Source organism: Mobula hypostoma, chromosome 8 (genome assembly GCF_963921235.1).
Source record: "Mobula hypostoma chromosome 8, sMobHyp1.1, whole genome shotgun sequence".
Lineage (NCBI taxonomy): Eukaryota > Metazoa > Chordata > Chondrichthyes > Myliobatiformes > Myliobatidae > Mobula > Mobula hypostoma.
In genome coordinates, this window is record NC_086104.1 from 113,292,574 (window position 1) to 113,318,620 (window position 26,047).

General features: G+C 41.8%; 1 protein-coding gene across 2 annotated transcripts; it reads left to right on the forward strand.

Annotated features, from left to right (window-relative positions):
* The first annotated feature begins 283 nt into the window (after window positions 1–283).
* LOC134350853 (cytochrome c oxidase assembly factor 6 homolog) lies at window positions 284–23,672 on the forward strand. Of its 2 annotated transcripts, XM_063056625.1 has the most exons (4): window positions 284–430; window positions 4,249–4,426; window positions 19,266–19,410; window positions 20,438–23,672. In XM_063056625.1, exons 3-4 carry the CDS (start codon window positions 19,267–19,269, stop codon window positions 20,531–20,533), a joined length of 240 nt encoding a protein of 79 aa, XP_062912695.1. In that variant the 5' UTR covers window positions 284–430; window positions 4,249–4,426; window position 19,266; the 3' UTR covers window positions 20,534–23,672. The 2 variants fall into 2 exon arrangements, with proteins under 2 accessions (XP_062912695.1, XP_062912694.1); XM_063056624.1 differs by lacking the exon at window positions 4,249–4,426 and having other exon boundaries at window positions 289–430.
* Window positions 23,673–26,047: the final 2,375 nt, after the last annotated feature.

Sequence of the window (26,047 nt, forward strand, 5' to 3'; positions counted from 1 at the left end):
TTTTGCCTATCACCTGTCCAGCTCTTGGCTCCATCCCTCCCCGTCCTGTCTTCTCCTATCATTTTGGATCTCCCTCTCCCCCTCCCACTTTCAAATCTCTTACTAGCTCTTCTTTCAGTTAGTCCTGACGAAGGGTCTCGGCCTGAAACGTCGACTGTACCTGTTCCTAGAGATGCTGCCTGGGCAACTTTGATGTGTGTTGCTTGCTTGGACTGACACGAGTATCCCCACCTTAACTTCCGGTATCGTGATGCCTTTTTCAAAGATGGCGACGCCACACGAGTCTCAATATTAACCGGAACTGCATCGTGAGTCACGTATAATCTTTTCCCATCAGCGCGCTTTGGTCCTCATTGTGAGTTCCGGAGGTTAACACAGATGTCCGCCGCCATTTTGAACCAGTCGGTGACCGAAGGCCGCGGGACCGAAGGTGATGCTCGTGAATACAGAGCTGAACTTTGCTTAATTTTGTGTCTAGTTTGGGGCCTTGAAATGTTGAGAAATATTCCTGCATCAGTGTTACGAGGAATGTAGAGATTCTCGCTCTCGACCACGCCGGGAGCGCATGTGACACTAGTAAAGCAGCCGTGGAGTTCGGGCTGGGAGTGTTAGGGAGTCACAAAGGTTGGAAAAAGGGAGAGATGCAAGTTGCTTAAAGTGTTTCGGCTTGTTTCTCCTCAAAAGGCGTCCAGTGCTCACATTATACTCTATAAGTTAAGCTACATACACGCAAACTGCTGGAGGAACTCAGCAGGCCAGGCAGCATTTATGGAGAAAAAGCACATTCGATGTTTCGGGCCAAAACCCTTCGGCAGGACTGGAGAAAAAATGCTGAGGAGTAGATTTGAAAGGGGGGAGGGGAGAGAGAAACACAAGGCGACAGGTGAAGCTTGGAGGGGGAGGGATGAAGTAAAGAGCCGGGAAGTTAATTGGTGAAAGAGATGCAGGGCTGGAGAAGGGGGAGTCTAATAGAGAACAGAAAGCCATTGAAGAAAGCAATGGGGGGAGGAGCACCAGAGGGGGTGATGAGTGGGCAAAGAGATAAGATGAGAGAGGGAAAAGAGGATGGGGGATGGCGAAGGAATGGGGGGGGGGTGGTGTCATTACCAGAAAATGGAATATGAGGTGTTGTTCCTCCAACCTGAGTGTGGCCTCATTTCTACAGTGGAGACTGATATGTCAGAATGGGAAATGGAATTAAAATGGGTGGCCACTGGGAGATCCTGCTTTTTCTGAAAGGTACTTGGTGAAGTGGTCTCGCAATCAACGTTGGGTCTCACCGATATACAGGAGGCCACACCGGGAGCAGTGAACACAGTATATGACCCCAACAGACTCATGTGAAGTGTCACCTCAGCTGGAAGGACTATTTCAAGCCCTGAATGAGGGAGGAGGTATAGGGTCAGGTGTGGCACTTGTTCCGCTTTCAAGGATAAGTGCTAGGAGGGAGATCAGTGGGGAGGGATGAATGGACAAGGGAGTTGCGTAGGGTGTGGTCCCTGCAGAAGTAGAAAGTTGGGGGAAGGAAAGATGTGCTTGGTGGTGTGATCCCTTTGGAGATGGCGGAAGTTTTGGAGAATTATGTGCTGGACGTGGAGGTTGGTAGGGTAATAGGTGAGGACAAGAGGAACCCTATCCCTGGTATGGTGGTGACAGAATGGGGTGAGAGCAGACATGAGTGAAATGGAAGAGATATGGTTGAGAGCAGTGTTGACAGTGGAGGAAGGGAAGCCCTTTGAAGAAGGAGGACATCTCCTTTGTTCTGGAATGAAAAGCCCCTACATCTGCTCCCTCACTACTATTCAGGTCCCAAACAGTCCTTCCAGGCGAGGCATCTCTTCACCTGGGAGTCTTTTAGGTCTATATACTGTATCTGGTGCTCCTGGTGTGGCCTCCTGTATATCGGTGAGACCTGACGTAGATTGGGAGACCGTTTCACCGAGCACCTATGATGCTTCATCTACCAGAAGAAACAGAATCTCCCAGTGGCCACCCATTTTAATTGTAGTTCACATTCCCATTCTCTTATGTCAATCCAAGGGTTCTTCTACTGTCACAATGAGGCCACACTTAGGTTGGAGAAATAACAACTGGGTAGCCTCCAACCTGATGGCATGAACATTGATTTCTGGAACCTCCTTTAATGGTCCCCCCACCCCACTCCATCCCCTTTTCCATCTCTCACCTTACCTCCTTGCCTGCCCATTGCCTCCCACCTGGTGCTCCTCCCCCTTTTCTTTTTCCCACGGCGTTCTGTCCTCTCCTATTAGATTCCCCCTTCTCCAGCCCTGTATCTCTTTCACCAATCAATTTCCCAGCTCTTTACTTCACCCCTCCCCCTCCCAGTCTCACTTATCATCTTGTGTTTCCTCCTCCTTTCTCATCCTCCCCCCCATCTTTTAACTCTGACACCTCATCTTTTTTTCTGCAGTCCTGCTGGAGGGTTTTAGCCCAAAACATCGACTGTACTTTTTCCATACATGCTGCCTGGCCTGCTGAGTTCCTCCAGCATTTTGTGTGTGTTGCTTGGATTTCCAGCATCTGCAGAGTTTCTCTTGTTTATGATTGGACTTCTCTATAAGTTAAGATTTTTTCTGATTATACCAATTATAAATAAAGCCTGTAATCTCACTAGGGTCAGATTATTACAAGCCACACAGTCAGTATTCAGGTTAAGGTTTTTCCAGACTGTAACAAGAAATCTCTATTTTGAGGTTAAGACTAGATCAAAAAAAGGAATCGAAAAACTTGGTACCATCTTCTCCCTTTGTGAGCCTACCATATCTCCATGCTGTTGCCCCATTGCTGAATGGACGGGGCTTGCTCAGTCTCCCTTTGTGGATCTCAGTCCTTCTGCTTCTCCTTCTCAGACGGCCCTTCAGCATCGAGGTTGACTTGTTATTACACTGATTTTTTCTTTCTTTGTGAGATCTAAGGTGGCTGTTGAGGCCAGTGCGGGAATGCAGGCTTACCATAGGTTGTGTGGCAGGGGGTGGGCAGCTAGGTAGTTTATGTGAGGTGGTGTGCTCCTTCTGCTATGTATTTCAAGGTTTCTGAGTGGTCCTGATTCAAGGGCTTGCGCTCTTAAACACTATCAAATTTCTTCTCCATTTTGATCAGTCATGGGCTGGAGATTCCCAACAGCCTGGAGATGCTGAAGTTTTATTAAGACATTGGTAAAGCCTAATTTGGAGTATCATTTGCAGTTTTGGTCACCTACCTATAGGGAAGATGTAAGTAAGGTTGCAAGAGTACAGAGAAAATTTACAAGGATATTGCTAGGACTTGAGGACTTGAGTTGTAAGACTATAAGACACAGAAGCAGAATTAGGCCATTTGGACCATTGAGTTTATTCAGCCATTTCATCACAGCTGATCGATTTTCCCTCTCAGCCCAATCTCCTGCCTTCTCCCCATTTCCCTCCATGCCTTGATAAATCAAGAATCTATCAACCTCCTTAAATATACCCAATCTCTTGGCTTCCACAGCCGCCTGTGGCAACAAATCGCCACTCTCTGTCTGAAGAAATTCTGCCTCATCTCTGTTCTAAAAGGTGCCCCTCTATTCCAAGGCTGTGTCCTCTGGTCTTTCTTTTTTTCTTTTTCAATCTTTTTATTAAATTTCAAAATTGATAAACATAACTATAATAGTAAAGATACAAAGAGATCAGGATTACATTAATAACGGTTAACATGTACAAGCACAGATTCCAAGTGTCAAATATAGTTTAGCCTCCCAATCTTAGAGCAACTAACTATGAAAAAGATATTTTATAAAGAGGGAAAAAAAATCCTGAATTAAGGAAAACTAAACTAAAAAAAAGAATGGGCTGTCATATTACAAAGGCTGAAATTATTATTTGTTGTTAACTCTGCTCCTCTATACATTAACAAGAAATGATTACAAAAGATTCAGAAGTGGTCAATTTACATCATATGCAAGTATTGAATAAATGGCCTCCAAGTCTCTTCAAATTTAACTGAACCACTGTACCACTCCTAATTTTTTCGAAGTTTTGGCATGCTATCGTTTGGAAAAACCATTGAAATGTAGTAGGGGGTTTGGAATCTTTCCATTTAAGTAAAATGGATCTTCTAGCTATTAATGTAACAAATGCAATTAGACGACAAGCTGACAAGGATAAATGACTAAAGTCTATCACTGGTAGTCCAAAAATTGCAGTAGTAGGATGTGGTTGTAAATCAATATGCAGAACTACTGAGATAATATCAAAAATATCTTTCCAGTATTTTTTTTAGAAGAGGACAAGACTAGAACATCTGTGTCATGGAAGCCACCTCGGAATTACATCTATCGCAAACAGGATTTATATGGCAGTAAAAACGAGCTAACTTATCCTTGGACATGTGAGCCCGATGAACCACCTTAAATTGTATCAAAGCATGTCTGGCACACATTGAAGAGGTATTAACTAGTTGAAGAATTTTCTCCCATTTCTCTGTAGGTAAAGGTACCTGAAGTTCTCCCACTCATTCTTAATTTTATCGGAAGTACCTAAGCGTATTTTCATAATTAAATCATAAATAAAAGATATTAAACTCTTCTGATAGGGACTTAAACTTAAGATTTTTTCCATAACTTCAATTTGATGTGATATGGGAAAGTAAAATAACATTCAGAAAATTTCTAATCTGTAAATATCTGAAAAAGTGAGACCTAGGCAAGTTATATTTATTAGACATCTGTTCAAAAGACATAAAACAATCATCCATAAATAAGTCATGAAAACACGTTATTCCGTTTGTTTTCCATAAAAGAAAAGCTTAATCAATTCTAGATGGTTGCAAGAAAAAATTAGATATATAACAGAGCTTGACAGGATAAATGTATTCAGTCCAAAATATTTACGAAATTGAAACCATATTTGTTTTGTATGTTTAATTATTGGATTTATCATTTGTTTATTCAATTTAGTAAGTGCAAAGGGAAGCGCAGCCCCTAGAATAGAAGCCAATGGAAACCCCTGTACAGTCTCATGCTCCAGGTTCATCCATCGTGGACACTGAGTTTCATCCAACTCTTGTGTCCAAAACTTTAAATATTGAATATTAATTGCCTAATAATAAAACCTAAGATTCGGCAAAGCCAAGCCACCTTCCTTTTTTGATTTCTGTAAATATTTTTTACCTAACCTAGGATTTCTATTCCGCCATATATATGAATAAATTTTAGAATCAATAATATCAAAAAAAATTTAGGGATAAAAATTGATACCGCCTGAAATAGATACAGAAATTTAGATAAGATAATCATCTTAATAGCATTAATTTGACCAATCAAGGATATGGACAATAGGGACCATTTAGTAAACAATTGTTTAACATGATCAATTAAGGGTAAAAAAAATTAACTTTGAATAAATCCTTGTGCTTCTTAGTAATTTTAACACCCAAATAAATAAAATAATCAGTAACCAATCTAAGTGGTGACTGTCTATAAATTGAGACTTGCATATTTAATAGAAAAAGCACACTCTTACTAAGATTCAATTTATAACCAGAAAAACTGCTAAACTGAGCAAGTAGTGTTATTATTGCAGGAATGGATTTCTCTGGATTAGAAATATATAGTAACAAGTCATCTGCATGTAGTGATACTTTATGCGTCCCATTCCCACGAGTAATGCCAAATATATTGGGTGAATCACAAATAGCGATTGCCAAGGGCTCCAGGGCAATATCAAATAGTAAGGGGCTCAAAGGACAGCCCTGCCTAGTACCTCGGAAAAGCCTAAAGAAAGGGGATCTCTGATTATTAGTGAATACAGAAGCCAAAGGTGTATGATATATCAATTGGATCCAAGATATAAATTTTGGGCTAGAATTAAATTTTTCAAGTGTATTAAATAAATATTCCCATTCAAGTCTATCAAACGCCTTCCCGGTGTCGAGCGAGATAACACATTCTGGAGTCTTAGATAAAGTAGTGTATACAATATTCATTAACCTCCTAACATTAAAATGGGAATAACGATTCTTAATAAATCCTGTCTGATCCTCGGAGAAAATTTGTGGCAATACCTTCTCCAATCTAATTGCTAATATTTTAGAAAGGATTTTAGAATCCACATTCAACAAAGATATAGGTCTATATGATGCACATTCAGTAAGATCTTTTTTTTAAGGAACTAAAGAAATGGATGCTTCATAAAAGGATTGTGGTAATTTACCTACAAATAAAGCATCTTTAAAAATTTTACATAACCAGGGAGAAAGTAAATCTGCAAAAGATTAAAAAAATTCAGCTGTATACCCATCCGGACCAGGTGCTTTACCAGAATTTATCGAATAAATTGCTTTCTTTATTTCCGCTTCAGTAATGGGTGCGTCTAGTGCTAAACATTCATCAACTGATACTTTCGGAATATTCAATTTCCTTGAAAATTAATGCATTATGGTAAAATCATCAGGAGATTCTGATTGGTATAAATTGGTAAAAAATTCTTGAAAAGATTTGTTAATTTCATCATGGTCAACTGTCAAAATACCATCCCGTTTACGAACCCTATTAATCTGACGTTTCGCCAAAGCAGCTTTCAATTGGTTAGCCAATAATTTACCCAATTTGTCACCACGTATATAAAATTGCCTCTTAGTTTTAAGTAATTGATTTTCAATTGGGGTTGTTAATAACAAACTATGTTGCATCTGAAGCTCAACTCTCTCCAACAGCTTGTTGTTGAGCCTACTAGGGGATCGGCTGTACTGGATTGGGTATTGTGTAATGAACCGGAGGTGATTGGAGAGATTGAGGTGAAAGAACCCTTGGAGGCAGTGATCATAACATGATTGAGTTCACTGTGAAATTAGAAAAAGAGAAGCCGAAATCTGATGTGTCAGTGTTTCAGTGGAGTAAAGGAAATTACAGTGGCATGAGAGAGGAACTGGCCAAAATTGACTGGAAAGAGACACTGGCGGCAGAGCAGCAGTGGCTGGAGTTTATGCGAGAAATGAGGAATGTGCAAGACAGGTATATTCCAAAAAAGAAGAAATTTTCGAGTGGAAAAAGGATGCAACCGTGGTTGACAAGAGAAGTCAAAGCCAAAGTTAAAGCTAAGGAGAGGGCATACAAGGAAGCAAAAATTAGTGGGAAGAAAGAGGATTGGGAAGTCTTTAAAACCTTACAAAAGGAAACCAAGAAGGTCATTAAGAGAGAAAAGATTAACTATGAAAGGAAACTAGCAAATAATATCAAAGAAGATACTAAAAGCTTTTTCAAGTATATAAAGAGTAAAAGACAGGTGAGAGTAGATATAGGACCGATAGAAAATGATACTGGAGAAATTGTAATGGGAGATGAGGAGATGGCAGAGGAACTGAACAAGTATTTTGCATCAGTCTTCACTGAGGAAGACAGCAGGATACCGGACACTCAAGGGTGGCAGGAAAGAGAAGTGTGTGCAGTCACAATTACGACAGAGAAAGTACTCAGGAAGCTGAATAGTCTAAAGGTCGATAAATCTCCTGGACCAGGTGGAATGCACCCTCGTGTTCTGAAGGAAGTAACTGTGGAGATTGCGGAGGCATTAGCGATGATCTTTCAAAAGTCGATAGATTCTGGCATGGTTCCGGAAGACTGGAAGATTGCAAATGTCACTCCGCTATTTAAGAAGGGGGCAAGGAAGCAAAAAGGAAATTATAGACCTGTTAGCTTGACATCGGTGGTTGGGAAGTTGTTGGAGTCGATTGTCAAGGATGAGGTTACAGAGTACCTGGTGGTATATGACAAGATAGGCAGAACTCAGCATGGATTCCTGAAAGGAAAATCCTGCCTGACAAACCTATTACAATTTTTTGAGGAAATTACCAGTAGGCTAGACAAGGGAGATGCAGTGGATGTTGTATATTTGGATTTTCAGAAGGCGTTTGACAAGGTGCCACACATGAGGCTACTTAACAAGATAAGAGCCCATGGAATTACGGGAAAGTTACATACGTGGATAGAGTGTTGGCTGATTGGCAGGAAACAGAGAGTGGGAATAAAGGGATCCTATTCTGGTTGGCTGCCGGTTACCAGTGGTGTTCCGGATCAGTGTTGGGGCCGCCTCTTTTTACATTGTACATCAACGATCTGGATTATGGAATAGATGGCTTTGTGGCTAAGTTTGCTGACGATACGAAGATAGGTGGAGGGGCCGGTAGTGCTGAGGAAACGGAGAGTCTACAGAGAGACTTGGATAGATTGGAAGAATGGGCAGAGAAGTGGCAAATGAAGTACAATGTTGGAAAGTGTATGGTTATGCACTTCGGCAGAAAAAATAAACGGGCAGACTATTATTTAAATGGGGAAAGAATTCAAAGTTCTGAGATGCAACGGGACTTGGGAGTCCTGGTACAGGATTCCCTTAAAGTTAATGTCCAGGTTGAGTCAGTAGTGAAGAAGGCGAATGCAATGTTGGCATTCATTTCTAGAGGAATAGAGTGTAGGAGCAGGGATGTGATGTTGAGGCTCTATAAGGTGCTGGTGAGACCTCAGTTGGAGTACTGTGGGCAGTTTTGGTCTCCTTATTTAAGAAAGGATGTGCTGACGTTGGAGAGGGTACAGAGAAGATTCACGAGAATGATTCCGGGAATGAGAGGGTTAACATATGAGGAACGTTTGTCCGCTCTTGAACTGTATTCCTTGGAGTTTAGAAGAATGAGAGGAGACCTCATAGAAACATTTCGAATGTTAAAAGGCATGGACAGAGTGGATGTGGCAAAGTTGTTTCCCATGATGGGGGAGTCTAGTACGAGAGGGCATGACTTCAGGATTGAAGGGCGCCCTTTCAGAACAGAAATGCGAAAAAATTTTTTTAGTCAGAGGGTGGTGAATCTATGGAATTTGTTGCCACGGGCAGCAGTGGAGGCCAAGTCATTGGGTGTATTTAAGGTAGAGATTGATAGGTATCTGAGTAGCCAGGGCATCAAAGGTTATGGTGAGAAGGCAGGGCAGTGGGACTAAATAGGATAAAATGGATCAGCTCATGATAAAATGGCGGAGCAGACTCGATGGGCCGAATGGCCTACTTCTGCTCCTTTGTCTTATGGTCTTTATAAAGCTCCAAATTGGGAGCAGTAGAATATTTTCTATCAATTTCTTTTATCTTACCAACCAAAGTACATATTTCATTATTAATTTGTTTTTTCAATCCAGCAGAGTATGAAATAATTTTCCTGTGGATATATACTTTAACGGTATCCCATAATATCCAGCTGGAAATTTCTTCCGTTGAGTTAGTTGAAAAGAAAAAAGCAATCTGTTCTTTAATGAAATTAACACAGTTTAAATCCTGAAGCAAAATAGAATTGAATCGCCTTTGTTTAGTCTTAAAGGTACTATCAGTAAATTTTCATTGATAATTTCAAAGATGCATGATCGGAAATGGCAATTGCTTCATATTCACAGGCAGTGACAAACAAAACTAATTGAGAATCAGTAAAGAAGTAATCGATTCTGGAGTAATTATGATATACATGAGAGAAGAAAGAGAACTCTTTTTCATTAGGATATAAAAACCTCCAAACTTATAAAATTACAGAGTCAACTAAAAAGGAATTAATGAAAATAGCAGATTTGTTTGGAAGTACCTGATTGGGTGCAGACCTATCAATCATAGGATTCAGACAACAATTAAAATCTCTGCCCATTATTAACATATATTTATTTAAATTAGGAAGAGATATAATTAAGTGCTTAAAGAATTCAGGATAGTCAGTATTTGGTGCATAAATATTAACTAAAGCTACTTCATGGTTACAAAGTAAACCAGCGATTAATAGAAATCTACCATATGGGTCTGAAATTGTATCATAGTGAACAAATGAAATCGAGGAGTCTATAAAAATAGAAACACTTTTCACCTCAGCCAATGAGTTAGAGTGGAACTGTTGTTCCTTCTAAAACCTAAAAAGGCACTGATTATCTTCCTTCCTCACATGAGTCTCCTGCGCAAAGATAATCTTGAGCATTCAGTCTATGAAAGACTTTAAAAATCTTCTTCCATTTAATTGGATGATTCAAACCGTTCATATACCATGAAACAAAATTAATAATGTTATCCATTTTCCTTAAATAAACCATGTATGTAAAGGGTTAACCATATTGCATAGGAAACTCACGAATCAGAAAGAGGGAAAAAAGTTTAAAGAGGAACTGGAAGTTACGACAATATAGACATTTTTGTAGTTTCAATTCAGCCCAAAAGAAAAATACTAATCTAAAAGTAGCCCCACCCCCCCCACCCACAAAGACCGAAAACCTGGCCAATAGACAGCCAGAGAACTAGCTAAGAACCTCCCTGCTCCCGTCTCTCTTGAGGGCAAGTCTCCAAATTTTAAAAAGAAAAAAGAAAACCACCCATGGTCAAAACATTATGAAAGGAATGTCAAACACAAGTTAGAGAAAAAACAGTCATTTGCAGACTATTTTAAAAGACAAGGTCTTAAAAAATGACACAATGCAATCTTAATAATATTTCAAGAAAAAGGAAATAATCACCAAATCATTCTTAATAATTTTCAAAAGCATACAATTTTAAAAAGTTAAAATGTCCAAATCTGTAAGCTGGTTATTAACTAATAAACCAGATATACACAGACATAAAGGAACCGTAAATTTAAGACGTCCAAACCCAAGCGCTGATCTTCAAAAAATTAGGCATCTGCTCTCAAACTTAGACCTTCAAGAAATTTGTGTGCTTCATCCATGGTTTTAAACCATTTAAATGATTTATCAGGCAGAACAACCCTTAGGTGAGCAGGATATAACAAAGCCGGTCCGAGATTCCTCTGATATAATTCCGACATCACCGTTTTAAAACGCAATCTTTCTTGCATAACCTCAGGACAATAATCTTCAACCAATGAAATTTAAGATTTTGATGCTGAATAATTCCTTTCTGACGATCAACCCGAATTAGTTGCTCCTTAGTTTTCACATAGTGAAATCAAAGAATTACATGGTGCAGTTTTAACTCTTTGGGCGGTTTTGGTCTCTGCGCCCTATGCGCGCGTTCAAGCACAGGAAGAGAAGAAAAAACCTCTGAGCCAAAGACCTCCATTAAGAATTGAGAAAAAAATTTAGTAAGATCCCCGCTCTCGATGTCTTCACTGAGTCTTATTTGCAAATTCTGTCTTCGACTCTCCAAATCAATAATCTTTCCTTTATACTGCTCCAGTGTATGAGTGGTCGAAGTTAATTTCTTTTCCAAAGAATTCAGTCTGTGATCTCTCTGTTTTCCAGCTTCAGTAAGCTCTGAAATTTGCGCTGCTGTTTTTCGTTCTTCTTTTCAAGTGCTGCCAATCTACCTTCGCTCTCCTTTAACCATACTTCCAAGGTAGTAAATCTTTTATCAAACGTTTCATCCAATAAATTCGAGATAGCCTCTAAAGTAAGTTGAGACTTTTTAGGCTGTTCAAAGACATCTTTCCATTTCCATTACCAGATTCCTTGCCTTCGGCTAATGCCTTTCTTCCTCTTTAAGCCATTTCCGTTGATTAAAATTCAGAGTTCAAACACGTAAAAGTATTATAAACACTGATAAAGATAGTAAATGGGTGGTAAGTAAATTTACAATGAACGGAGCAAAGCCCAAATGCGACCTACTCCATTTAGTGCCCCCAAGAGAGTCCCTCTGGCCCTAAACTGCCCCAGGAAACATCCTCTTCATATCCACTCTATTAAGCCTTTCAGCATTCAATGTGTTTCAATGAGGTTACCCCTCATTCTTCTAAATTCCAGTGAGTACAAGCCCAGAGCCATCAAGTATCTTCATTTCACAAGCCTTTCAAACTTCGAATAATTTTCGTGAACCTCCTTTCAATCTCAGCACATCCTAAGGAGCCCAAAGCTGTTCACTGTATTCCACGTGAGGCCTCACCAGTGCCTCATAAAGCCTCAACATTACATGACTGCTTTTATATTCTAGTCCTCTTGAAATGAATGCTAACATTGCATTTGCTTTCCTCACCACCAACTCAACCTGCAAATTAACCTTCGTGGAATCCTACATGAGGACCCCCAAGTTCCTTTGCACCTCAAGTTTCTGAATTTTTTCTTCATTTAGAAAATAGATTACCCTTTTATTTCTTCTATCAAAGTGTATCACCATACACCCACCACTATAATCCAACTCAGGGAAATGTGGCAAATGTTCAGGGGATACATTCCAATGAGACAGGGAAAGGATGGTAGGGTACAGGAACTGTGGTGTACAAAGGCTGTTGTAAATCTAGTCAAGAAGAAAAGAAGAGCTTAGGAAAGGTTCAAAAAACTAGGTAATGATAGAGATCTAGAAGATTATAAGGCTAGCAGGAAGGAGCTTAAGAATGAAATCAGGAGAGCCAGAAGGGGCCATGAGAAGGCCTTGGAGGACAGGATTAAGGAAAACCCCAAGGCATTCTACAAGTACGTGAAGAGCAAAAGGATAAGACATGAGAGAATAGGACCAATCAATGTGGCAGTGGAAAAGTGTGTATGGAACCAGAGGAGATAGCAGAGATTTTTAATGAATACTTTGCTTCAGTATTCACTACAGAAAAGGATCTTGGCGATTGTAGGGATGACTTACAGTGGACTGAAAAGCTTGAGCATGTAGATACTGAGAAAGAGGATGTGCTAGAGCTTTTGGAAAGCATCAAGTTGGATAAGTCACTGGACCGGACGAGATGTACCCCAGGCTACTGTGGGAGGCGAGGAAGCAGATTGCTGAGCCTCTGGCGATGATCTTTGCATCATCAATGGGGACAGGAGAGGTTCCAGAGGATTGGAGGGTTGTGGATGTTGTTTCATTATACAAGAAAGGGAGTAGAGATAGCCCAGGAAATTATAGACCAGTGAGTGTTATTTCAGTGGTTGGTAAGTTGATGGAGAATATCCTGAGAGGCAGAATTTATGAACATTTGGAGAGGCATAATATGATTAGGAATAGTCAGCATGGTTTTGTGAAAGGCAGGTTGTGCCTTACGAGCCTGATTGAATTTTTTGAAGATGTGACTAAACACATTGATGAAGGTAGAGCAGTAGATGTATTGTATATGGATATCAGCAAGGTGTTTGACAAAGTACCCCATGAAAGGCTTATTGAGAAAGTAAGGAGGCATGGGATCCAATGGGACATTGCTTTGTGGATCCAGAACTGGCTTGCCCACAGAAGGCAAAGAGTGATTGTAGACGGGTCATATTCTCCATGGAGGTCAGTGGTGTGCCTCAGGGATCTGTTCTGGGACCCCTACTCTTCATGATTTTTGTAAATGCCCTGGATGAAGAAGTGGAGGGATGGGTTAGTAAATTTGATAACACAATGGTTGGAGGTGTTGTGGATAGTGTGGAGGGCTGTCAGAGGTTACAGCTGGACATTGATAGGATGCAAAACTGGGCTGAGAAGTGGCAGATGGAGTTCAACCCAGATTAGTATGAGGTGGTTCATTTTGGTAGATCAAATATGATGGCAGAATATGGTATTAATGATAAGACTCTTGGCAGTGTGGAGGATCAGAGGGATCTTGGGGCCCGAAAAAGCTGTTACACAGGTTGACCCTGTGGTTAAGAAGGCATACGGTGCATTGACCTTCATCAATCGTGGCCGAGTTTCGTAGCCGAGAGGTAATGTTACAGCTATATAGGGCCCCGGTCAGACCCCACTTGGAGTACTGTGCTCAGTTCTGGTCGCATCACTATAGGAAGGATGTGGAAACAATGGAAAGGGTGCAGAGGAGATTTACAAGGATGTTGCCTGGATTGGGGAGCATGCCTTATGAGAATAGGTTGAGTGAACTCAGCCTTTTTTCCTTGGAGCGACAGAGGATTAGTGGTGTATAAGATGATGAGAGGCATTGATTGTGTGGATAGTCAGAGGCTTTTCCCCAGGGCTGAAATGGGAGGGCACAGTTTTAAGGTGCTTGGAAGTAGGTACTGAGGAGATGTCAGGGGTAAGTTTTTTTATGCAGAGAGTGGTGAGTGCGTGGAATGGACTGCCGGCGACGGTGGTGGAGGCAGATACGATAGGGTCTTTTAAGAAACTCCTGGACAGATACATGGAGCTCAGAGAAATAGAGGGCTATGAATAACCCTAGGTAATTTCTAAGGTAAGGACATGTTTGGCACAGCTTTGTGGGCCGAAGGCCTGTATTATGCTGTAGGTTTTCTATGTTTTCTATGTTTTATCTCCCACTTCTTTGCCCGTTCTCCTAATCCATCCAAGAACTTCTCTGGCCACTCTTCTTCAGAACAACCTGTCCCTCCACCTGCCTTCCTATCATCCGTAAACTTGGCCACAAGAGTATCAATTCCATCATCCAAGTCATTGACATATAACATAAAAAGAAGGGGTCCCAAAACAGACCACTGTGGCACACCATGTCACCAGCAGCCAACTAGAAAAGGCTCCCTATAGAAAGATAGAAAACTTACAGCATACTACAGGCCTATAGAAACATAGAAAACCTACAACACCATACAGGCCTTTCGGTCCACAATGCTGTGCCAAACATGTACTTAGTTTAGAAATTACCTAGGGTTACATATAGCCCTCTATTTTTCTAAGCTCCATGTACCTATCCAGGAGTTCCTTAAAAGACCCTATTGTGTCTGCTTCCACTGCCGTCGCTGGCAGCCCATTCTATGCACTCACCACTCTGCATAAAAAAACAACTTACCCCTGACATTTCTGTACCTACTTCCAAGCATCTTAAAACTGTGCCCTCTTGTGTTAGCCATTTCAGCACTGACTACCCACATGATCATTGCATCTCATCATCGTATACACCTCTATCAGTTCACCTCTCATCCTCCGTCACTCCAAGAAGAAAAGGCCGAGTTCACTCAACCTATTCTCATAAGGCATGCTCCCCCATCCAGGCAACATCCTTGTAGATCTCTGCACCCTTCCTATAGTTTCCACATCCTGCAGTGAGGCAACCAGGACTGAGTATAGTACTCCCAAGTGGGGTCTGACTAGGGTCCTATTTAGCTGCAACATTACCTCTTGGCTCCTGAACTCAATCCCATGGTTGAAGAAGGTTGATGTATGCCTTCTTAACCACAGAGTCAACCTGCGCAGCAGCTTTGAGTATCTTATGGACTCGGGCCCCAAGATCCCTCTGATCCTCTACACTGCCAAGAGTCTTACCATTAATGCTATATTCTGTCATCATATTTGACCAACCAAAGTGAACTATGGGTTGAACTCCATCTGCCACTTCTTGGCCCAGTTTTGCATCCTTTCAATGTCCCGCTGTAACCTCCGACGGCCCTCCACACTATCCACAGCACCCCCAACCTTTGTGTCATCAGCAAATTTACTAACCCATTCCGCCACTTCGTCATCCAGATCATTTATAAAGATGACGAAGTGAAGGTGTTCCAGAACAGATCCCTGAGACACACCACTGGTCACCGACCTCCATGCAGAAATGACCCATCTACAACCACTCTTTGCCTTCTGTCGGCAAGCCAATTCTGGATCCACAAAGCAAGGTCCCCTTGGATCCCATGCCTCCTTACTTTCTCAGTAAGCCTGGAATGGTGTACCTTATCAAATGCCTTGCTGAAATCCATATACACTACATCTACTGCTCTACCTTTATTAATATGTTAAGTTACATCCTCATAAAATTCAATCAGGCTCATAAGGCACGACCTGCCTTTGACAAAGCTATGCTATTTCTAATCATATTATGCCTCTCCAAATGCTCATAAATCCTGCCTCTCTAGATCTTTTCCATCAGCTTTATCAACCACTGATGTAAGACTCACTGGTCTACAATTTCCAAGGCTATCTCCGCTCCCTTTATTGAATAAGGGAACAACATCTGCAACCCTCTAGTCCTCTGGAACCTCTCCCGTCCCCATTGATGATGCATAGATCATCGCCTGAGGCTCAGTAATCTCCTCCCTCACCTCCCACAGTACATCTCGTCCGGTTCTAACTTAAACCAACTTGACACTTTCCAAATGCTCCAGCGCATCCTCTTTCTTAATAGCTACATGCTGAAGCTTTTCAGTCCGCTGTAAGTTATCCCTACAATCATAGAAACGTAGAAAACCTACAGCACAATACAGGCGCTTCGGCCCACAAAGTTGTGCTGAACATGTCCCTATCTTAGAAATTACTAGGCTTACCTATAGCCCTCTATTTTTCTAAGCTCCATGTACCTGTTCAAAAGTCTCTTAAAAGACCCTATCATATCCGCCTCCATCACCGTTGCCGGAAGCCCAATCCACACACTCACCACTCCCTGAGTAAAAAACTAAACCCTGACATCTCCCCTGTACCTACTCCCCAGCACCTTAAACCTGTGACCTCTTGTGGCAACCATTTCAGCCCTGGGAAGAAGCCTCTGACTATCCACACAGCAAGATCGTTTTCCGTAGTGAATACTGAAGCAAAGTATTCATTAAGTTCCTCTGCTATCTCCTTTGGCTCCATACACACTTTTCCACTGTCACACTTGATTGGTCCTATTCTTTAACATCTTATCCTCTTGCTCTTCACATACTTGTAGAATTCCTTGGGGTTTTCCTTAATCCTGCCTGCCAAAGCCTTCTCATGGCTCCTTCTGGCTCTCCTAATTTCTTTCTTAATCCTCTTCCTGCTAGGCTTATAATTTTCTAGGTCACTATCATTACCTAGTTTTTTGAACCTTTTGTAAGCGCTTCTCTTTTTCTTGGCTAGATTTACAACAGCCTTTATACACCACGGTTCCTGTACCCTATCATCCTTTCCCTGTCTCATTGGAACGTACCTATGCAGAACTCCATGCAAGTATCCTCTGAACATTTGCCACATTTCTTCCGTACATTTCCCTGAGAACATCTGTTCCCAATTTATGCTTCCAAGTTCCTGCCTGATAGCCTCATGTTTCCCCTTACTCCAATTAAACGTTTCCCTGTCTTCCCTCTCCAATGCTGCGGTAAAGGAGATAGAATTATGATCACTATCTCCAAAATGCTCTCTCACTGAGAGACCTGACACCTGACCAGGTTAATTTCCCAATACCGGATCAAGTACAGCCTCTCCTCTTGTAGGCTTATCTACATATTGTATCAAGAAACCTTCCTGAACACACCTAACAAACTGCACCCCATCTAAACCCCTCGCTGTAGGGAGATGCCAATCAATATTTGGGAAACTAAAATTATATTCCAACTCTTCGTCTCCTACTAATCAGCCATTGCTTTATCCATGCTAGAATTTTTCCTGTAATACCATGGGCTCTTGTTAAGCAGCCTCATGTGTTGCACCTTGTTAAAGGCCTCAGAAAATCCAGGTACACAACACCACCTATTCTCCTTTGATAATCCTGTTTGGTATTTTTTCAAAGAATTCCGACAGATTTGTCAGGCAAGATTTACCCTTGCTGGCTACTGCCTATTTTATCATGTGCCTCCAAGTACCCCGAAAGCACATCCTTAACAATCAACTCCAACATCTTCCCAACCACTGAGGTCAGACTAACTGGCCTATAATTTTCTTTCTTTCTTTTGCCTCTCTCCCTTGAAGAGTGGAGTGATATGTGCAATTTTTCCAATCCTCCAGAACCATGCATAATCTAGTGATTCTTGAAAGGTCATTACTAATGCCTCCACAATCTCCTCAGCCACCTCTTCCAGAACTCAGGGTCCAGAACACCATCTAGTGCAGGTGACTGATCTATCTGCAGACGTTTCAGTGTCCCAAGAACCTTCTCCCTATTAATAGCAATTTCACACACTTCTATCCCCCGACGTTCTTGAGCTTCTGGCATACTGTTAGTGTCTTCCACAGTGAACACTGATGCAAAATTCTTATTCAGTTCATCCACCATTTCCTTGTCCCCCATTACTACCTCTCCAGCATCATTTTCCAGCGGTCCAGTATCCACGCTTACCACTCTTTTACAATTTATATATCTGAAGAAACTTTTGGTATCCTCTTTAATATTATTGGCTAATTTACCTTCGTATTCCATCTTTTCCTTCTTCTCCTGTCTTCATGATATGCAAGTCAGGGCAGTATGATATGGAGACTAAACTGTTCCCTATGTAGTGGCTTCTCCTCTCCACACAGTTGTTGAATCCAAAGGAATGGCAGAACTCTATACAATTTGGAATAGGTGGCATCGCAGGAGTTGCCAGTCAGTGTTGAACTCAGAGTAGGGCTGCCTTTGCGACTCCAGCTCCAGATTTTTCCCTCAGGGTTTACTCCCAAATGCTTCCCCATGAATAGGTATAGTTGCAAGGCAGCGGAGGTTTGAGATCAGAGTGTTCCCTCTCCTAGGTGAACTGCTAACCATGGCTGGCGAACCTCCTCTGCCCTAAGCGACTAGTCTTAAGGCATTAGTAACCCACCTTCCCTGTCAGTAGATGCAGTTCTGCTGGGCTTAATAGCTAAATCGCACGCGAAGGCCAAGAGATGGACTTGGTTTATTATCACTTATATATGTTGTGATATTTGTTGTTTTGCAGCAGCTGTACAGTGCATAAAAATGACTATGTTACAAAAATAAATAGTGCAAAAGGCAACTAGTGAGGTAGTGTTCATGGTCTGTTCAGATATCTGATGGCGAAGGGCAAGAACGTGGAGTGGGAATCTTCAGCTTCTGTTCCTCCTCCCCAATGGTAGTAGCAAGAAGCGGGGGAGAATTTCCAGTGATGGATGGTGTCTTCTAATGGGGACATGTGCTTGTGATGGAAGGTTTGAAAACAGTCTTCAATCTTCTCCTCTGTTCGCTCAGTAATGTCATCCTGCGTCGTAGCTTAGAATCATGAGTCTGTTTCAGGAGTCTGATGAACATGTAAACGATCGAGAGCAAATGGGGCCAAGCTCAGAACTCAGGGGGTCAGGCAAAAGGTATATGTCATTTAGGTACCTGGTTGATGGTGAGAGAAAATGTGAAAGGGCAGGAGTTACACCTAGCTTGAGACCGGGAGGTCCAGAGGCAGCCCATCCTGTGGCTGGAGACCTATCAGTGTATGTAAGTGGGTTGGGGACAGGGGGAGAAAAAAGACTTGTTGTGTTTTGTTGTCTGTGTTGTTCTGCTGAACATTGTGGGCATAGTATATTGGCACTGGAATACGTGGTGACTCTTGTGGGCTGCCCCCAGCACTTCCTTGGATGGTGTTGAGTTGCTAACGCAAATTCAGATGTCACTTTATGTTTCGTGATAAATCTGAATCCTTTGGCCTTGTGCGGTAAACTAACTGGCCTCTGGTTGTGACTCTACAGACTTTTTTTACTGAGGCAGCCTGTATCAATAAATACAAATTATGATTTTCCTGGTAGAATGACTGCTCCGACAGCGGAGGAGAGAAAGGTCTGTTGGGGAGCGAGGGACAAGTACTGGCAATGTCTGGATCAGACTGACGAAGATTTTTCAGAGTGTCAGAAATTCAGAACAGTATTTGAAAGCAGCTGCCCACAGCAATGGGTGAGTATTACAACCATGGAGTTTTAAGCAACAAAAATGCCCAGAACAGCTCCACATATTTATACACCTTCACACTACATCAAGACTTTCCTTGAGATTGTGGTGTCTTACTTGAGGGTGATTCTCAAATCAGAACACTGAGATCTGTTTGCAGCTTCAGAGGTGTAAGTTTGAGAAATCTATGATCTTCCAGATCCCTGTATTTAATTACTCTATCATTGGTGAAAGTGATTCCATCTGCTCAGCCCCAAACTTTTGGAGTTCTTCCCTAATTCTACCTCAGACACCTGACCCAAACTTGGCACACTTAGTAAGATTCCATCAGGCTTGGCGGTAAGAGAACATGGGGAACTGGAATTGGGCTGAAGGTATTGCAAGCAACAAGAAGATGAACACAAAATTGTGGAGGAACTGAGCAGGTCAGGCAGCGTCTATGGAGAGGAATAAACAGATGATATTTTCAGCTGCGACTCTTCATCAGGACTGGAGCAGAATGGGGAAAAAGGTGGGGGGAGGAGGAGGAGAGCAAGCTGGCAAGTGATTGGTGAAACCAAGTGAGGGAAAAGGTGGGTATCTGAGAAAGGGAATGAAGTAAGAAGCTGGGAGGAGATAGGAGAAAGAGGCAAACGGCTGAATAAGAAGGAATCTTTTGGGAAAGGAGGGTGGACCAGAGGCAGGTGGTGGGCTGGTGTGGAGAAGAGAAGGGGTAAGCAGGAAGCCAGAATTAGGAATGAAAAAACAGGGAATTGGAGAGAGGGGGTGAGGAGAAATAACACAAAGTTGGACAAATCGATATTTATGCCATCGGGTTGGAGGCAGCTCAGATGGAATATGAGGTATTGCTCCTCCAACTCCAGTGTGGTTTCATCAGACATATTTACACACAATTTACACACAATGGGATTGAAGGAATTGTAGAGTAGAGTTGACGGGTCAAATGGCCTGATTCTGCTTCTATGTCTTATAGTCTCATCTGTTCCTTCATTGCCTTTCGGTGATTTGTAACGGACTGCCTTTTGCTCTCCAGATCAAGTATTTTGACAAAAGAAGAGACTATCTGAAGTACAAGGCAAGAATGCAAAGTGGAGGATATCAACCTCAGGAGGGTGGTGACAAGTTATAATCGCCTGCCCAAAGAGACTGAACTCACTCATCTTTTGGTGGCTGTTGATTGGCTGCCATGGGATCCAAGTCCAGTAGCTGAGTACAAAAATCTGGACACTTGGCATTTGTTTCCATCAGTGGTTGAGAGGTTGGGGTGGGTGGTAGTGACTGACTATTCTTGGCAATGGCGTCCTCTTTCTGAAATGTTTATGGAGTAATTTTGCTCTCTGTTAAGATTCCCCAGTTGAAAGTGGAGAAGGATGGTTATTTGGTGCAGTTGCTGTTTATGTCAGTGTGCTTTATAGCAAAAGCATTTAGTTTCAGGTGGTGATTGGAGGAATTTTTACCCCCATTACATCACAGGTGTACTGCAATAAATGAAACTGCTGGAGACATTGAAACAGTTGGGTAGTGTCTATGAAGCCAGAAGAGGATAACATTCTTGGGTTGATGCCATTTCAGAATTCCAGCTTCTTCTTTACTTTGCTTTTGTAGTTCTGCCTTCCAGAGAGAATGATATTGTGAACATCATTTACTGTCACGTTGTGCTGTTAGCGTACTTGCCATTTGATTTAGTACTGATACTAAATGTGATGTAAGGAAAACTGCAGCCAAAATCAGAACATTGTAAGTTTGCTGAATTTATTCACATCTGAATTCCAGTGACTGAGCTGCAGCCAGCCTGGTATTATTGCTGTCCTTTGTTTTCATCCTTCAAATTTGGCCTCCATTTGCAAGGATTAGGTTTGTGTTTTACAAATTTGTTCACCCCTCCAAATTGAGATTGATGCGCTAAATGGTCTTTTGACTTGTGTTTTTTATTCCCAAAATACTAGTAATATTGTCCTATTGGTATTTAAAAATGTCATACTCAACACAGATTAGTCAGAGAATGTTTTTTATGGTTAATTGTTGAGAATGTCTCCATGTTATACCTCTGCTCCCTCTGCTGGTGAACCAGTATAACACAAACTGGGTTTCTCCAGCAGTGCTGGATCATTTGAAGCTGGACTACTTATTTATTTTAAGTCGCTTTGATTTCCTCTTTAACTCAGTATAATGTTGAAAACAAATCTGAATCTGAAGTATCACTCTCGTGGAGTCTCAGCTGCACAAGGTTTCACTTCAATTGAAGCCCTCCATTGGTCGGGGTTGACCATGGATGGTGCATCCCAGCTGTCTATGTGATACACAAGCCAGGGCGGTACAATACGGAGAGCAAGCTGTTGCCCACGCTGCAGGCTCCCCCTCTCCACGCAGCTGATGAATCCAAATAAATGGCAGAGACTGAAACAGTTTGGCACTAGCAGCGTTACAAGTTGCCAGTCTGCATTGAGCTCAACATAGGACTGCCTTGGGAACTCTGGATTCAGAATTTTTCCCTCAGGGGTTTATTCCCGGAGCCTTCCCCATGAGTGGGTGTAGCTGTAAGGCAGTGGAGGTTTGAGATCAGAGTTTTCCTTCTAGATGAGCTGCCAACCATGACTGATGAGCCCCACTGCTCGAATGACTGGTTTTAAGGTAACAGTTACACACCTTTGTCTCCTTTCCTGTCAGTAGTAATGATTTCGCTGGGCTTAGTAGCTAAGCCACACATGAAGGCCAGGAACTGGACTTGGTTGTCAGAGGCTATTTGAGATGCACAGCATTGGGAGCATTTAATAGATAGTGGGAGCTTGTCCCTGTTACCACCCCTGGCTATAACAACCTTAAGCCGATCACTTCAAATGGCTGTCTTTAGATAATAAAAAGTAACTAACTGCTACACACATTTGGAGGAATGCACATTCATAACATTTAAGATGCACACTGGAGGGAACACATCGGCACCAGGACATTTCAGCCCAATTAAGCAGCTGCCCCAAGAAGCCAAAGTTTCATGGAAATAGTTAAAAGGGAATGAAAAAAGACAAACTCTGTTTAACTATAGGGAACAAATTTGAACACCTCCAAGACTACTACAGTACTAAAAAACTATGTATTAGTTCCTAATAGTTATCAACAGAGGAAATCATCTAGTGTACACTGCCGTGATCTTTTGATTGACTGTAAATGAACAAAATCAGTGCAGATAATGGACTGCCTTTATTGCCTTTCAGCATGAAGTAGTGTCATAATGCAGCAATAAAGAAGTGGTGTTAGGGCGATGGTTTTTAATTTGGTCCAGTAGTGTAATTTTTTTGGCTAATGTCAAATTTTTTGTGCTATCTTGGCAAGGGTCTGAAATTTTTTAAAAGTCAAAACAATAAAAATGATCAAAAATCACTGCTTTGAATCGGCAGAGCATTAGCCCAAATTGATAATATAACACAGGCACATGCAACTGACACTAAAAAGCATTCGCTGTAAGCACGGTGTAGTGTTTAATGGCCACACAAGTGCACGATTGACGCTAGTTACAAATTGATCGTCAACATTCTCCTATCCCAATTAAGCGACTTAGTGGACCAAATAAACAAAGCGAATCCTGGCTATTTTCTCGATTAGTTTTTGTTCTTTAAGAGTTGTCCCAAATAAGTGGGTGCCCTGATTAACCAAAGGCCCAATTAACTGGAATCTGGTGTACTTAAGTAACTTCCCTCATTGTGCTCCCACAGCAACAGTTCTTGGGGAGAAGCTCATGGTGGAGACAGTTGTGGGACTTGAGAAGGGAAGATTTAATGAATATATTAGTTATTCTGTACTAAAGAGGCAGAAAAGGATGCAAACCAACAACGTTGTATGATATTTCTAAATATTTGCATTATCAGTAGTGTATAAAATAACTCTTTGGAAGGATAGAATCGGTAATTTTTCATGCAAAACTGGAATGCAAGAACCATATGCAAGTACTTTTACACCTTCCAGAAACCCACATTTAATTTCTGCTCTTCCCTTTTATAGAAATCTAAAAATATCATTGCATAATTAAAATGAAATGTATGTGCCTGTTCTGTAATTAAAGACCGTGTCAAAAATGACTATGTTGACCGGTTTCTTTTTTCCATGGGGAAAAAACTTAGAAGAACTTCTTCTCAACTTCAGTCGAAATAGCAGCCAGAGGAAGTCCTGACGAAGGGTTTCGGCCTGAAACGTCGACTGCACCTCTCCTAGAGATGCTGCCTGGCCTGCTCCGTTCACCAGCAACTTTGATGTGTGTTGGTTGAGGAAATCTTTGTGTGTGTGTGTGTGTGGGGGGGGGGGGGTCACAAGTGCAAAGGGAATGGCATAACCACCTCTTGGCTTTTAATTTTTTAATTGGTTTACTGACGTACAAAACCCTGAATATCATACTCAAGGTATATAATTGTGAGATTATAGAATGTAGAACTTTATCCCATGACGTGCCAACCTTATTACCTACTCCAAGATCAATGGCATAATAAAGGTCCGAAGAATCATTTATTTATACTATTTAAGGTTGCTGGATAGATTCTGTTGACTGAATATATGGAAATATTTCAATCATGATAGAAATAAATGCTGTGTAGTACTCAGTATTGATCTGGAGAGAATATTTGAGTAGTTTCATTGCTGATCTAAGGAGAACTACCAGCCTTGCTGCTGTGTTCCTAAAGTCCTTTAATGTGGTCCAATGTTCCCAAAAATGTGCAAAGCACATCACAATTCACACTTTTAATTGCAACAGTGGCATGTTTTGCATCAAGACTTAGGCTAAATGAGTAATTTTGTTGTTTTTGACTCTTATTAGGTTTGAGAAGTGTCTGTTTCAGTTTGGAGTGAATGGATGATTACATAACCAAATATTTTCTAGCCCAGTATCAAAAGACTCCTAGTTTGGGTTGGCATTGACATTTACACGAAGTATCATACACTCGTAGTTTGAAATCTATGTATTATGGAGATGTAATTTTGTATACCATATACAGATAACATAAGGACTATAGGGTAAATGCAAGCAGGCTCTATCCACTGAGGTTGGGTGAGACTAGAACTAGAGGTCATGGATTAAGGGGAATATGGGGGTAACTTCTTCAATCAGAGAGTGGTGAGAGTGTGGAAAGAGCTACCACGGAATTGGTGGATGTGGGTTTGATTTCAACATTTAAGAGAAGTGTGGATGAGTACATGGATGGGAGGGCTATGGTCCAGGTGCGAGTTGATGGGACTAGACGGAATAACAGTCTGGATTGGTCTAGATGGGCTAGTCTGTGCTGCAGTGATCTATGACTCTTGCCCTAAAATTTCCTCCTTCTGCTTCCCTCTTCTTAAAGAATGGAATGACATTTGCAATAGAAACATAGAAAACCTACAGCACAATGCAGGCCCTTCGGCCCACAAAGCTGTGCCGAACATGTCCTTACCTTAGAAATGACCATAGCTCTCTATTTTTCTAAGCTCCATATACCTATCCAGGACTCTCTTAAAAGACCCTATCGTTTCCGCCTCCACTGCTGCCAAGCAGCCCATTCCACGCATTCACCACTCTCTGCGTAAAAATAATTACCCTGACATCTCCTCTGTACCTACTTCCAAGCACCTTAAAATTGTGCCCTCTTGTGTTAGCTATCAGCCCTGGGAAAAAGCCTCTGACTACCCACATGATCAATGCCTCTCACCATCTTGTACACCTCTATCAGGTCTCCTCTCATCCTCCATCGCTCCAAGGAGAAAAGGCCGGGTTCACTCAACCTATTCTCATAAGGCATGCTCCTCAATCCAGGCAACATCCTTGTAAATCTCCTCTGCACCCTTTATATGGTTTCCACATCCTTCCTGTAGTGAGGCGACCAGAACTGAGCACAGTACTCCAAACTGGGTCTGACTGGGATCTTATATAGCTGCAACATTACCTCTTGACTCCTAAACTCAATCCCACGATTGATGAAGGCCAATGTACCTTATGCTTTCTTAACCACAGAGTCAACCTGCGCAACAGCTTTGAGTGTTCTATGGACTCAGACCCCAAAATCCCTCTGATCCTCCACACTGCCAAGAGTCTTAACATTAATACTATATTCTGCCATCATATTTGACCTAGCAAAGTGAACCACCTCACACTTATCTGGGTTGAACTCCATCTGTCACTTCTCAGCCCAGTTTTGCATCCTATCAATGTCCCGCTGTAACCTCTGACAGCCCTCCACACTATCCACAACACCTCCATCCTTTGTGTCATCAGCAAATTTACTAACCCATCCTTCCACTTTCTCATTCAGGTGATTTAATGACGAAGAGTTGGGGTCCCAGAAAAGATCCCTGAGGCACACCACTGGTCACCAACCTCCATGCAGAATATAACCCGTCTACAACCACGCTTTGCCTTCCGTGGGCAAGGCAGTTCTGGATCCACAAAGCAATGTCCTCTTGGATCCCATGCCCCCTTACTTTCTCAATAAGCCTTGCATGGGATACCTTGTCAAATGCCTTGCTGAAATCCATATATACTACATCTATGGCTCTATCTTCAATGTGTTTAGTCACATCCTCAAAAAATTCATTCAGCCTCATAAGGCACAACCTGCCTTTGACAAAGCCATGCTGACTATTCCCAATCATATTTTGCCTCTCCTGCCTTTTAGGATCTTCTCCA

Coding starts and splice junctions, on each gene's coding strand:
- LOC134350853 (XM_063056625.1), top strand. CDS start 19,267: ATGACTGCTCCGACAGCGGAGGAGAGAAAGGTCTGTTGGGGAGCGAGG. Junction 19,411..20,437: donor GCAGCTGCCCACAGCAATGG/GTGAGTATTACA, acceptor TTTGCTCTCCAG/ATCAAGTATTTTGACAAAAG.